General features: G+C 43.1%; 2 protein-coding genes and 1 long non-coding RNA gene across 3 annotated transcripts in view; 2 read left to right on the plus strand and 1 right to left on the minus strand.

Moving 5' to 3' along the window:
* Positions 1-14,916, minus strand: part of LOC310751270 (vomeronasal type-2 receptor 26-like) — a 249,162-nt gene that overhangs the window by 230,247 nt on the left and 3,999 nt on the right. The window lies entirely within an intron of this gene.
* Positions 1-14,916, plus strand: part of LOC310751424 — a 226,988-nt gene that overhangs the window by 98,852 nt on the left and 113,220 nt on the right. The gene's annotated exons all lie outside the window — the stretch shown is intronic.
* On the plus strand, positions 1,164-14,800 carry LOC310750925 (vomeronasal type-2 receptor 26-like; the record flags this gene model as incomplete). Its single annotated transcript, XM_083589322.1, has 7 exons — positions 1,164-1,256; positions 2,957-2,985; positions 4,254-4,545; positions 5,948-6,811; positions 7,104-7,331; positions 13,388-13,514; positions 13,899-14,800. The coding sequence occupies 7 exons, from the start codon at positions 1,164-1,166 to the stop codon at positions 14,798-14,800; spliced, it is 2,535 nt and encodes an 844-aa protein (XP_083445448.1).

Raw genomic sequence — 14,916 nt, forward strand, 5'->3', positions numbered from 1 at the left:
AAACTGTTTTCTCAGGTCTTTGGACCATAATAAAGAATGTATGCATGCACTAAGCTTCTTTGTTGGGAGTATCTAAGAAAGTGTTGTGTCTTGAAAAGGTAAACCAAAAGTCCCCCCTTTGAATTAACTGGTCATTTATTTGACTCTTTCCTTTTGTTTAACAATTCATTCTTCAAAGAATTGTTTAACAATTCATTTTTCAAATCTGGCAGATTTTTGCATGATACCTTATCAGGGCTGGCCCAGGTTGTTTTGCCACGTGAGGCAAAAGAGAAAATGCCACCTCCTGCCACCCCCTCTTCCTCTGCAGCCCCTGCCTCATTGTGAAGGTGGCAGGGTAGCCAAAGGAGGTGCAGCAGGTGGGCCTGGATGAAAGCCGGATCCAGTCCTCTTTATCTTAAGCTGAATTGACGTACATGGCGCCTTTCCATCACACAGAACAACATTTAGCTACTACAACCCACAAACTCAAATGGGAACACGTGAACACAGAACAATTCATTCTCACTAATGGGAGCGCTTTCCTTGGAGTAGTTAAAAGAATTTCCAAAAGACAATAAAGGCAGTCTGACTCTTTTAAATGACTGTCCAGGTAAAAATGAGTAAATTCCTAGATATAACCAGCTTTTCGTTTCCCCCCTCAGATATGGATCCTTGTATCAAATGTCCCGAAGACCAGTATCCCAGCAAGGACCACAGTCAATGCATTCCCAAAGTTCTAAGCTTCCTCTCTTACACAGAAAACTTAGGGATTATCCTGGCTACTTTGGCCAGTTCTTTCTCTTTCATCACAATTCTAGTGCTGGGAAGTTTTATGAAACGCAGGGACACACCCATAGGCAAGGCCAATAACCGGACCCTGACTTACATCCTCCTCGTTTCCCTTATTCTTTGCTTCCTCTCCGCTTTGCTCTTCATTGGGCAGCCAGGAGAAGGGAACTGCCTTCTACGTCTTTGGCATCATCTTCTCTGTGGCTCTTTCTTGTGTCTTGGCAAAGACCATAACCATGGTTCTGGCATTCATGGCAACCAAACCAGGATCTGGGATAAGCAAATGGGTGGGGAAAAGACTGGCAAATTCAACTGTCCTCATCTGCACCTTCATTCAAGCTGGCATTTGTATCCTGTGGTTAAGTACTTCCCCTCCATTCCCAGATTCAGACATGCAGTCATTGAATGGGAAAATCATCTTGGAATGTAATGAGGGTTCGGCGACAATGTTTTACTATGTCTTTGGCTATATGGGCTCCCTGGCCGTAATCAGCTTTGTTGTGGCTTTTCCGGCCAGGAAATTACCTGACAGTTTCAATGAGGCCAAATTTATCACTTTCAGCATGTTGGTGTTTTGCAGTGTTTGGTTGTCCTTTGTTCCAACCTACCTGAGCATCAAAGGAAAATACATGGTGGCCGTGGAAATCTTCTCCATCTTGGCCTCCAGTGCTGGATTACTGGGTTGCATCTTTTCTCCTAAATGCTACATAATTTTATTCAGGCCTGATCTGAACAGTAGAGAGCAAATAATGACCAGAAAATGTGAGAGGATGTAAGTTCATCTGTTTATTATGCTCACTTAAAAATTCACTGGAAAGTCCACATCATGAGATTTTTAGTATTAGTGCTTTAATAGAACGAGATCATTGCTCAAATGTAGCCTTCTTGTGAGTACAGTTGTACTGGACAAACATTACCACAGGTCAATGCCCTGTTTTGATTTGGCTTACATAAATAAATGTAAACTTGACTTTGACTATCAATAAATTGAGGATTATGAAAACATAGTAGTGCTGGTATCTATTTTGACCAGTGAAATTGGGAATTGTAGTTCATATTCAAGAACTGTTGTCGGGATCTTGGTCTCCATGTTGAGCTGTCTTCTCTACTTGGGCATGAGACTATATAACAGGGAGCAGCAAATAAGGAAAAAGAAAAGAGGATAAACACAATAAAACAATAGTTGGAAAATTCAGAAAAGATATCCTAGGAGTTTTGAATTGAATGATGCCGCTTCAGAGGCCAAAAACACACTTGGGAAATTGAAATCATTCCTATCATTGTCAAAATTACTGTTTTCTGTCTTGTGACACAATTGACATCCAGAGCCTGTAAGAAAAATCAACAATAAGCATATTGAAAAACCTATATAATTCCTGTGTTATTCAGAACTGGATCTAGGGGTATGTAGGGTATCTTTATTCTTCTGCATAACCACTTTTCCACTGATTTTTAACAAATAAAGTATGCTGTGAGTATCCTGGTTCCTCATATATTCTCCTGCTTGCCCTGTTTATTTTCTGCTTCCCAGATTCTTACTGTGGAAAACTGAACCTTATTGACCAGTATAGAATAGCACACATGCCCTGTAATTTGCATACCCATCTTTTGGGGAAACAAGCTGAGAATTCACAAGTTTGCATTTGGATTCCTTTGCTCACCCCAGCAAAATTACTGACACCTGACCTGTAGACACGCATATTAAGTTGTTTAGAAATAAATTTTTAAAATTCACTCATCCTTAGAGGATAAAGGGGGGAGATAAAGAAAATACATTGTTTAGGGAAATTAACAATGGGCAAGGTGGTGAAATGAAATAAAGGAGCAAGATACTGGTACCCAGATTCCCTAAATAGCCATGCTGCAAATCTGTGTAGCAGCAACACCGTCTACCATTCAAGGAAGGCTGTAGAAAAGCTGAAAAACAGCCACATTGAATTCTGCAACTGGAATCATGGGAAAACAGCTTTGGAAGGGGCGTTTCATCAACAGGATCTTGCTTGTGGTGATGTTGCTGCTCGTTCTACCATGTCGTATGGTATGCAATGCACATTCTATTAATTGCAGCATATATGATGATCTCCTCCCTATTCCTCATGAATTTTACCAGCCAGGAGGCATTGTCATTGGTGAAATTGTTTCTCAAGTATTACTCCTCTCTAATATGCTCTCTTTCATGGAACAGCCTGCCCAGATCACGATTGACGAACCTATGTAAGGCATCAATATTTTTCACACAATTTGAAATATGTATGAATTATAATTATTCAGAACATATCCTTAAGGAATGATGTGCTTTATGGAGCTTTTGATGTAAAAAAAGTGACGCTTGGATTGTTAATATGTGTGTGATACCTTCTACAATATCTTGTTTGGCATAAACCGCTAGTGTGTTTCCTCCAGAAATCTTACAGAAATGAATGGATCATGTGCATTTCTGTATCGCAGCTGGAGCAAGACCCTCTCATAGCATCTATTTGCTTCTGAGGTGGTTATCTGGCGAGGAGCATTTGTCTTCTTTCTGGTTGTCATTTGTTCATACTACATTTTAAATTTATTTCCAAACTGCTAGAAGTCCTATTCCTTTTTAAATGAGTGGCAAAATGAGGAAACCTTAAAACCAGTGCTATTTTTCTATAAAAAGAGGTGCCAGAGCTCATGATAAGCGCCTTGTTCTCTTATAATGGCAATGGCGCCCATCTGAGAGGTGCCAGAACTGAGTTCCAGTGAGTTCTGGCTGAAAAAAGTCCTGCTTAAAACTATTTCATTTCTGCTCTCGCTACACTTTGTTGTCTTACATCCTTGATCTTCATCTCAGCCCTTCCCTTGCCATTTCAGACTTCAGGTATTTCTGACATTCGGTTTCATATTGTTATATTTTAGAGAAATAAATATGTTTCTTATTCCTGTTTTAATACATCTAATTTGCAAAGCTTACTCTCTCACATCATACAGGGAGAAACATAGGGCTATTGATGCAATACATAACAGACTTTAGAGGGGCAAAGCAAACCTAACCCTCTTATGGAAGTATTGTTAGATAGGCCAATATTTACAAAAGAAACTTGTCCCTATTTCTTGTTCATACTTTTTTATTTAGAATCATAGAATTGTAAAGTTATTAAATCATATTAAATACGATACTGCCCTTTCCCCCCTTTTTCTTAAAGAAAGGTGATTTGTGAATTGACTCCAGTACAATACAATAGTATCTGGGGAAAGGATTTCATTGTACTTTCCACCTGTAATATTTTATTAAGCATTAAAAAGTCCTGGAACTGTATGAGCATTTAGATAATTAATTGACTGGATAAATATTTATTTCAGAGGTCTTATTTTTGTACTTTGGTATATAATCTTGTGCAGTTATAAACTACAGTTTAATCCTAGAAACCTGCAGAGATGTGATGATGAAGTGCACAAGTTGTTCTTGTTGTTGTTATAGCTGTGGTTTTATTAAACAGCTGCTAATTGTCTTGCAGATCAGTGCCAAAGAACTACCAGCACGTTCTGGCCTTAGCATTTGCTGTCAAAGAAATCAATGAGAATCCCAGCATCTTACCCAATATCTCTCTGGGGTTTCGTATCCTCAATAGCTACTATACTGCAAGGATGACCTACAAGGCCACCCTCAGCCTGCTCTCCACAGAACATAGGTTTGTCCCCAACTTCAAATGTGACAACCAAAACAATCTGATAGCTTTCATTGGGGGATGTATCTCTGAAGTCTCTGCCAACATGGCCATCATTTCAGCAATCCATAAGACTCCACAGGTAAGTCGTGTGCATGAGGGCATGGAGGTTTCACAAGTATGGTACACCATCTTGGTTTCAGGAAACTCTCTGACAGTGTTTGCCATGATTTTTAGTTACTGAATGAGAGAAATATGGGCTAGATGATTATACAATCTGATGGATAAAGAACTTGTAGGACAACAAAACACATGGATAGCTTATCGTCAGAGTTGGGGGATATTGCAAGTGGGATGCTTCAGGGCTTTGTTTGGAAGGTCTTGTTTCTCAAAATATTTATTGATCACTAAGACAAAAGGGTGGAGAGAATCCTTATCAATTTGGAGGTGACAAAAGCCTGTGGGGGGTAGATAACACTTCAGAAGACAGGAAAAGAAATCACAATAATAATATAATAATAAACCTTTATTGTCACTACATCACCTGTGCACAGTGAAATTAAACAAGCCCCCCTCCCCCCCACACATACACTCAGTCCTGTTCACACTTTGTGTGCTTGTTCGAAGTCAATTGCACCACTATTATTTTTCCATTCAGCAGCCCAACAGCCCACAGATAAAAACTGTTCTTTAACCTGTTGGTGTGGCTGACTATACTTCTGTATCTCCTGCCCGAAGGTAGGAGATTAAAGAGGTGCTGGCCGGGGTGTGAGTCATCCCAAAAAAATTCCTCGCTCTTCCGAGGCAGCGGTCTGCTGCGATGTCATCTAGCGAACTCAGGAGACATCCCATGATACCATGTGCTGTATTCACCACCCTCTGTAGGGACTTTCTGTCCGTGGCTGTCAAACCAGCGTACCACACTGTAATACAGTATGAAAGGACACTTTCTATTGTGGACCGGTAGAAAGAGATCATCAATTTTTGTTTGACATTGTTTTTCGCAAGACCCTGGTGAAATGGAGTCTCTGTTGGGCCTTCATGATGCCAAACAGAACCTGCTTACTCTCACGACATATTTTAAGTAACTCCAATTCTCTCAGCAAGAGATAAGCCACACCAGGAAATCTTCACTGAGTCCCAAAGCCTTCAAGCTGGTCGAGAACCCTACAGGAATCTCCCAGTTGCATCTGTGTGCAATGTCCCCAAACACACAACTCAGATATTACTTCTACAGGTTCTGGAAACAGGGAGTGGAAGTGATTGATTAGTGTAGCTGGGGCTCTGATGGGACAGTGTAGGGAGCTCAGACAAACAGCCCAGTGGGGCATTTTTGTGACAGCAGCCTTCCTAATCTGCTGCCTGAGACAAGAGGCTCAATGTGGCTCACTACCAAAGATAGTCAGGTTCTCATGCAGGATCCCCCCATCTGAATTTTCACAGGACATTGAATGAGATGGACTACAGAACTATTTTCTAATAAGTAAATCTATGATGTAAATGCTTATAACCCATCTGAAAAATGCTTATTAATTTTATTTCAGCTGACTTATGGATCATTTCTGCCACTAAAAGGTGTCACAAAGTCCTTCCCATTTTTGTATCAGATGGTCCCAAATGAAGCCCACCAATACACAGGGATTGTGCGATTACTTCAGCATTTTAAGTGGACATGGATTGGGCTTTGGGCTGTGGAAGATGACAGAGGGGACAGGTTTTTAAAGACAATGGTCCCAATCCTTTCCCCTAATGGCATCTGTTATGCCTACATAGTAAGAATACCAAAATGGAATTATGTGGATGAGATGATAGACTTTGCTTTACAGCATTTAGGAACCTATGCAATGGTCTTTGAGGATAACCCAACTGTGTTCATTGTTTATGGAGAACCTCCATCCTTCCAGGTTCTGAGAATGTTGATATTTGTATCACCCTTCTTCTTTTTTCCAACTCTGGGCAAAGTGTGGATTATTACATCCCACTGGGATTTTGCATCACACTCTATACAGAAGAATTGGGAGGTACAAGCATTTCACGGTTCCATATCCATCACAGTCCACTCAAATCAGCCATCAGGATTCCAAGGGTTCATTCAGAAGCTGAGCCCTTTCTGGGCAAAACGAGATGGCTTTATCCAGGAGTTCTGGAAACAGGCATTCGGCTGTTTATTAAAAATGTCTGAAGTGTCAGAGGAGGGAAATGAAAATGAAATCATCTGCACTGGGGAGGAGAAGCTGGAGAGCCTTCCTGGAATTCTGTTTGAAATGGACATGACTGGCCACAGCTACAATGTCTACAATGCTGTCTATGCTGTGGCGCATGCTTTGAACGCCATCTACAAATCCATATCCAAACACAGGGGATTGGAAGAAAGGGACAGACTATTTCACAGTGTGCATTCATGGCAGGTAATTAGGAAGCAATACTTTAAAATTATAGCGTTCTAGAATTGTAGAGATGGAAGGGGTCCTCAGGGTCATCTTGCAGGGTGTTGGACTAGATAACCCTCGGGGTCCCTTCCAACTCTACAAATATATGATTCTATGATTGATTGATTGATTGATTGATTGATTGACTGATTGATATTCACAAGTGGCCACCTACATAAACCAGATGACAACTATAAGGACAACTTTGGGAAGCTCACTAAAGTAATCTTAGCACTATGTTGTCTCGTTATTCATTGCTCTTTCAATCAAGGTTCATCATTATCTGAGGAGCATCATATTCAATAGTAGTGCTGCTGAGAATGTGCACTTTGATGAAAATGGAGAACTGGTTGCAGGTTTTGATATTACAAACTGGGTGATGTTCCCCAATGGTTCAGTGGTTAGAGTAAAGATTGGAAGATTAGAACCTCGGGCTCTTCCAGGCAAAGAGTTTACCATTCATGATGACCAGATTGTGTGGCATCCACATTTTAATCAGGTGAGACGTGCCAGAAAGAAAAGTTTTTCTGTTTTGCTTTTCAGCTGCTAGATTATTCAGGATAGTAATATTTTATATACATTATTAAGTATAATTGTTTAATTTACACTGAAATGGAGAATGCCTGTGTGTATTGCTGAAAGACTCTTCTTCCTGGAGAAGAGTGACTAGTGGGGTGCCACAGGGTTCTGTCTTGGGCCCAGTCTTATTCAACATCTTTATCAACGACTTGGATGATGGACTCAAGGGCATCCTGATCAAATTTGCAGATGACACCAAACTGGGAGGGGTGGCTAACACCCCAGAGGACAGGATCACACTTCAAAACGACCTTGACAGATTAGAGAACTGAGCCAAAACAAACAAGATGGATTTTAACAGGGAGAAATGTAAAGTATTGCACTTGGGCAAAAAAAAATGAGAGGCACAAATGCAAGATGGGTGACACCTGGCTTGAGAGCAGTACATGTGAAAAGGATCTGGGAGTCTTGGTTGACCACAAACTTGACATGAGCCAACAGTGTGATGCGGCAGCTAAAAAGGCCAATGCAATTCTGGGCTGCATCAATAGGAGTATAGCATCTAGATCAAGGGAAGTAATAGTGCCACTGTATTCTGCTCTGGTCAGACTGTTACGAAAAAGGAGCAATGCTGCTGAGTGCTCCAGATGGCTGGAAAGCCAAACAGGATGTTGATGTTATGGGACTGTACCGTGGGAACAAGGAACAGTCTATTATGTGCACTGAGCACCGGATGTTAGCTCAGAGTGTCACATGACCCTGTACTGGAAGTACATGGGTGGAGTTATTCTCTCTCTGCTGTGGCTGCTGAGGAGTGCAGACATGTTCTTTTCTGCACTGCTGGAAAGACAGAAATAAAGGCATGTAAAGACATTTCTGTCTGTCTCTTTCCCCTCCCTGGGGATGGCAGGGAAGAGGGGAGGAGTGGTTGTGTTCTTCTCACGTTCGTGAGGAGGATCGGCCGATAGAGATCTCGCCTTGTCTTGCCGGGAGCCGAGACGGGGAGATCAACAAGGAATCAAGCCGGGCACCTGGAGAGTGGCCAATTCCTCTGATTGATATGGCTTTGAAGATTCCGACATATGGTAGCATGAGCTGCTGGTTATCTGATCCATGGGAATCAGCATGAGAGGTGAGAGGTTGATGGATCGTGTGCCATCCTCTGCACCAAGGAAAGAAGATAACGTCTGCATTGCAGCCAGAAGCTGAACAGACGGCTGGACACCAAGAGGGGGTGTTTTCCAAGCATCGGAGCCCCGAAAAGGTATGCTGAGTATCGGGCTAAAAGTGTGAATGCAGATTGATTCTCTGGTTCACAGAAGAGCTGCGTTTGGAAAACCAGCTCTGAGAGCTAAGCTTGCATACCAGACATATTTGTGGCTAGATAACGAAGAAGAGGTATGCACAGTTGCTAGGCAACGACTGTCAGTCGACTTGGAAAGTTACTGACACCTGGGGCTGGCTCAGTCAGAGCACTGCGAAAGAAGTTGTTTTGACTTCGCTTCTTTGCAAGGACAGTGAGACAGCTTGGAGATTGCCTGCCTGAGAGAGGCAGAAAAACAGCTCAAAAGAGCTTTTGGATTTTACTGGCTCGAGAGTGTGAGAGCTGAGACTTGGCTTCAAAAATGGATGCCAAAAAGGGGGGAGGCTTGCCTTACCCGCCTCCCCTGACTAATGACAATTATTCATCTTGGTCTGTAAAGATGAAGGCGATGCTGCAGAATCAGAGGATTTTTGGGGTGATTGAGAACCCCATCCCTCAAGCACCAACCCGAGGTTGGGAATCACAGAATGTGAAGGCCAGGACGGCTATAATTCTGTGTGTCTCGGATGATCAACTTGTGCATATTCAGGATTTGGAATATGCGCGTGAGATTTGGGAAACGCTGCGTAGAACACACCAGAGGGATGCTGGATCTTCAGCGTTGCTGTATTTTGAGAAGCTGACCAATCTGAGGCTTGCGCCTGATGGAGATGTTCAAGCGCACCTGACGGAAATGAAATATCTGCGCCAACAGATGGTGGAACGCAATTTCCGTCTACAGGAGGAAGTGTTTTGCTTCATGATGATAAACAGCTTAAATCGGACTTACAAAACGGTTGCCAGTCAGCTGGGTTCCCTTCCGGCGAACGATTTGACCGCGGAGAGGGTGACTGCCGTTGTTTTGAATGAACACGACAGGCTTGCTGCACTGGAGGTGAAGGACAGGGGGAGGGAAGAACGGAGTTCTAATTCCCCCACTGATGTAGCTACTGGAGAGGATGCTGTAGCTTTGAACGTTGTCCGATGTTACAATTGCGGACAGGCTGGGCATCTTCAGCGGAGCTGCAAGAAGCCATGCCAGCCAACAGGAGCGAAGGGCCGCTCAGCGAAGCCTGAGGCAGCAGGCAAAGGTCATACCAAGTCTTCGGTGAAACCTGCAAAGGCCCTGATGGCGAAAGGAACCACGCCAGAAGTTGGACACTCTTTTATCATAGATACGGGCTGTAATTTTCATATGTCCCCACACAAGGCGCTCTTTTCAACGTTTAAGAAGCAAAGCTTCGCTGTGGAACAAGCCAACGGTCAGAAGCTGGAAGCGACCGGGATTGGAACTGTGTATCTGAAGAGTCTGAACCTGACTATACACAATGTTTACTTGGTTCCTGAATTGAAGTTCAATCTGCTGAGTGTTTCGCAGATTGCAAAGAAAGGACTGAAACTGTCCTATGATGCTGAGAGCTGCAAGATCTTCAAAGATGGAGAGTTGTATCTTTCTGCCAGAGAGAAAGATGGACTGTATTTGTTGGACTTTGACCAAAGTGATTACATGGAATGTAATTCTGAGTCTAACTTGATTTCTCTTGCAGGTGTGACCAAAACGAGCGCCAAGAAGGTGGCCAGGGTCGACAGAGCGTTTCAGCGGGTGTATGCTGATGTGATTGGTCCTCTAGAACCATCTAGAGGCAATGCAAGATTTTATCTTGTGTGTGTGGATCATTTCTCTGACTTTGTCTGGGTTTATGTGTTAAAGAGGCCACAGGAAGCCTTAGAAAGGTTTCAGGAGTTTTGTGACAAGGTTAAAGTTATGCATGATGCTAACATTGATTGTCTTTTGACAGATGAGAAGCAGATTTTTCTTTTACAGGATTTCCAGAGGTTCCTGCAGAAGGAAGGGATAAGACACAAGGTTGCTGTTTCAGCGGAAGCGTGGAACAGGGGTGTCTGTGTACGGGTGAACAAAGAATTGCAAAAGGGGATGAATGCGCAATTGCTTAGTTCACATCTGCCACATGAGTACTGGGCGGAGTCACTCATGTCGTTTTGTTATGCGTGGGTGAGAAAGGTTTCAAGAGAGTTGGGAAGTTCTCCTTTTGAGAAACTGTTCCGGAGAAAACCTTCTGTTGCCCATTTCAGGGTTTTTGGGTCTCATGTGAGGACAGAAGCTCCAGGTGGAGTAAAGAATGCCAGAGGCATTTTTGTGGGATATGAAAAGGGTCTCTACAGAGTAATTTTGTCTGAATCTGGTCAGGTGGTTCTCACAAAATTTCTAGAGAGTGCTCCTGAAAAGGAGAGAGTGATAATACACACATTTCCCACAGAGGACGATTCAGATGATGATGATTTCACAGAGTACAGTGGTACTGAGAGCGACAGTGATAGCTCAGAGAGCTCTGTTGTCACAGTCATTGAGAGGAAATCTCACACAATGGATAGACCTTCACAGGTGAAGGATGAGCCACTGTTTACTGTTGGAACTGGTTCTCCTAAGAGTCCTGAGACAGAACCAGTGAGCAGAGAGGATCAGCACCTCTTACGTAGGTCTGAGAGAGTCACAAAGGGTGAACCACCCAAAAGGTACTCAGAAGAGTTTGCTAACTTAGCTGTTGCATGTGTTGCTGTTGTAAACAACCGAGGACAGGTTGGAGCTGTGTCTAAGTCAGAGACAAAGACACAACAGAGAGTTGCTAGCCAAGGTAATGCAGATGCACTCATTCCTTGGAAGCCAGACAACCAAAGAGGTACACTGGGGAAACCAGTGGCGGGGAGTTCCAAGGGTGGAACTGAAACAACAGGGGAGTGTTATGTGTATAACAACTGTTTATTTTCTTCTCTGGATCACGCTTTGCTTGCCGCAACACGCATTGATTCTTTTGGGGGAGGTTGTTACGAAAAAGGAGCAATGCTGCTGAGTGCTCCAGATGGCTGGAAAGCCAAACAGGATGTTGATGTTATGGGACTGTACCGTGGGAACAAGGAACAGTCTATTATGTGCACTGAGCACCGGATGTTAGCTCAGAGTGTCACATGACCCTGTACTGGAAGTACATGGGTGGAGTTATTCTCTCTCTGCTGTGGCTGCTGAGGAGTGCAGACATGTTCTTTTCTGCACTGCTGGAAAGACAGAAATAAAGGCATGTAAAGACATTTCTGTCTGTCTCTTTCCCCTCCCTGGGGATGGCAGGGAAGAGGGGAGGAGTGGTTGTGTTCTTCTCACGTTCGTGAGGAGGATCGGCCGATAGAGATCTCGCCTTGTCTTGCCGGGAGCCGAGACGGGGAGATCAACAAGGAATCAAGCCGGGCACCTGGAGAGTGGCCAATTCCTCTGATTGATATGGCTTTGAAGATTCCGACACAGACCTCACCTGGAGTACTGTGTCCAGTTCTGGGCACCACAGTTCAAGAAGGACCCTGACAAACTGGAACGTGTCCAGAGGAGGGCAACCAAAATGGTCAAAGGCCTGGAAACGATGCCTTATGAGGAACGGCTAAGGGAGCTGGGCATGTTTAGCCTGGAGAAGAGGAGGTTAAGGGGTGATATGATAGCCATGTTCAAATATATAAAAGGATGTCACATAGAGGAGGGAGAAAGGTTGTTTTCTGCTGCTCCAGAGAAGCGGACATGGAGCAATGGATCCAAACTACAAGAAAGAAGATTCCACCTAAACATTAGGAAGAACTTCCTGACAGTAAGAGCTGTTCGACAGTGGAATTTGCTGCCAAGGAATGTGGTGGAGTCTCCTTTGGAGGCCTTTAAGCAGAGGCTTGACAACCATATGTCAGGAGTGCTCTGATGGTGTTTCCTGCTTGGCAGGGGGTTGGACTCGATGGCCCTTGTGGTCTCTTCCAACTCTATGATTCTATGATTCTATTCTATGATTCTATGAAAGCGTTTAACTGGAAGATTGCACTAAAGCTAAAAAAAAAGCAAGAAGAGCTCTCTGAGCTCCTCGATGGCTTGATAATTAAATGTGATTGTTCTCTGGCAGCTCTGATGAGATATTTAACTTTAGATCACATGGGAGGCGATTGAATTGCAAATTTGCCATCTTGGAAGGGTGGTGGCTTGAGTCTTTGGGTAAAGGTATGTAAAACAGTCTCCTGGAGGGACACCAAACAGCTGCAGGCAAAATGGAGGCTGTAAGAAGAGAGAGAGAGACCTTTGCTTATACAGTGGTACCTCGTGTTATGGATGGGATCCGTTCCTGAGGCCCGTCCGTAACGCAAAATGCCCACAACTCGAAGCGCTGCATCTGCGCAGCCGCGCGGCACAATTTAGTGCTTCTGCCCGTGTGCAAGCGGTGAAACCCGGAAGTAACCCATTCTGGTATTTCCGGGTTGCCGCGGGACATAACGCGAAAAGACGCAACATGAAGCGGACGCAACACAAGGTATTAGTGTAGATCTGTTTTGAATTATCTTTTATTTCTTATAAGATTCTGAGTTTGTGGGGATATGCACCAGATATGGAATTATTTGGATGTTTCTTTTTGTTCTGTTCTGAAGAAAGTTCTGAATAAATTTTATTAGATCATTTTGTAGAAAGTTCTGCAAGTAAAGTTTTAAATAATATATAATGGGTCTGGAAAATGTTTCTTTCGAAAAGGTTTTATGCATCCAATCGCTTCAAGCTGCACAATATAATATCTGCTATGCACCTTACACGGTTCTTTTAGGAATTGGGCCAAATGGTTTATTTTCCCAACATAATTCTCTTTGTAGAGCTGAATGAATGAAGAGCACTAATCCAAGTCCCTTTACATTATTCTGTGCAGGTGCTGCCCCTTTCTGTGTGCAATGAGAACTGCCATCCTGGCTACAGCAGGAAAAAGAAGGAAGGAGAGAAATTTTGCTGTTATGACTGTGCTCCATGTCCAGAAGGAATGATATCTGGCCGGAAGGGTGGGCAACAATTGTGTATTGTGATATCATTCATCTTCTGTAACATATCGTATTTGCTTTGAGAATGCACATCCCTTGAACATACAACCCAAACACAAGAACACTCTTCCTTGTGTTATTTCCAGGAGCTGGTATTCAGATGCATACTGCCTCATTGATACCCCTATTCTGTATTTATTTGTCCAATCCTCTTTTAAAGCCATCCAAGTTGATGACCAGGTGCTCTTGGGGGAAACTGATTTTCTACATTGATTTCAATCAGAGTTTATATCAAAAATATCAAAAACCGTCATCAACAGCAAACTCTTGCACTAAATTAGATTATTAGAATTATGCAGCTCAACCTATAGAAATATTTGAATAGCTCTTTGTTGTTTTTTGCAGATATGGATGCCTGTGTCAAATGTCCAGAAGACCAATATCCAAACAAGGACCAAACTAGATGCATTGCTAAGGTTCTAAGTTACCTCTCTTACAAGGAAGATTTAGGGATCATCTTAGCTACCTTGACTATTGCTTTCTCATTGATCACAGTTTTAGTTCTTGGGATTTTTATCAAGCACAGGGAGACTCCAATCGTTAAAGCCAACAACCGGACACTCACCTACACCCTCCTCATCTCCCTCCTCCTTTGCTTCCTCAGCTCCTTACTCTTCATTGGAAAGCCTGGGAAAGCGATCTGCCTCCTACGACAAACAGTGTTTGGTGCCATATTCTCTGTGGCTCTTTCCAGCATTTTAGCAAAAACCATCATGGTGGTGATGGCATTTATGGCAACCAAGCCAGGTTCTACAATAAGAAAATGGGTGGGGAGAAGATTGACAAATTCCATCATCCTTTCCTGTTCCTTTCTTCAAGTTGACATATGTACTCTTTGGCTAAGTACTTTCCCTCCATTCCCAGACACAGACATGCACTCAGTGAATGAGGAGATTATACTGGAATGTAATGAAGGTTCCACTACCATGTTTTATTTGGTCTTGGGCTATATGGGTTTCCTAGCCATTATCAGCCTCGTGGTGGCTTTCCTTGCCAGGAAATTACCTGACAGTTTCAATGAAGCCAAATTTATCACTTTCAGCATGTTGGTGTTTTGTAGCGTTTGGTTATCCTTTGTTCCAACCTACCTGAGCACCAAAGGAAAATACATGGTGGCTGTGGAGATATTCTCCATCTTGTCCTCCAGTTTTGGGTTACTGGCCTGCATTTTTTCCCCTAAGTGCTACATCATTCTTCTGCGACCTGAGCTGAACAACAGGGAGCAATTAGTAAGGAAAATGAAATGAAGGCATATGTCCACCTCTTCATTCTGAAGATGTCATGTATATCATATTCTCACACTCTGGCCTGCTGGGTTGCATTTCCCCCTCTAAATGCTGCATCGTTGTGCCGGGGCCCAGTT

Source organism: Podarcis filfolensis (assembly GCF_964270895.1).
Source record: "Podarcis filfolensis genome assembly, chromosome: 16".
Classification (NCBI taxonomy): Eukaryota; Metazoa; Chordata; class Lepidosauria; order Squamata; family Lacertidae; genus Podarcis; species Podarcis filfolensis.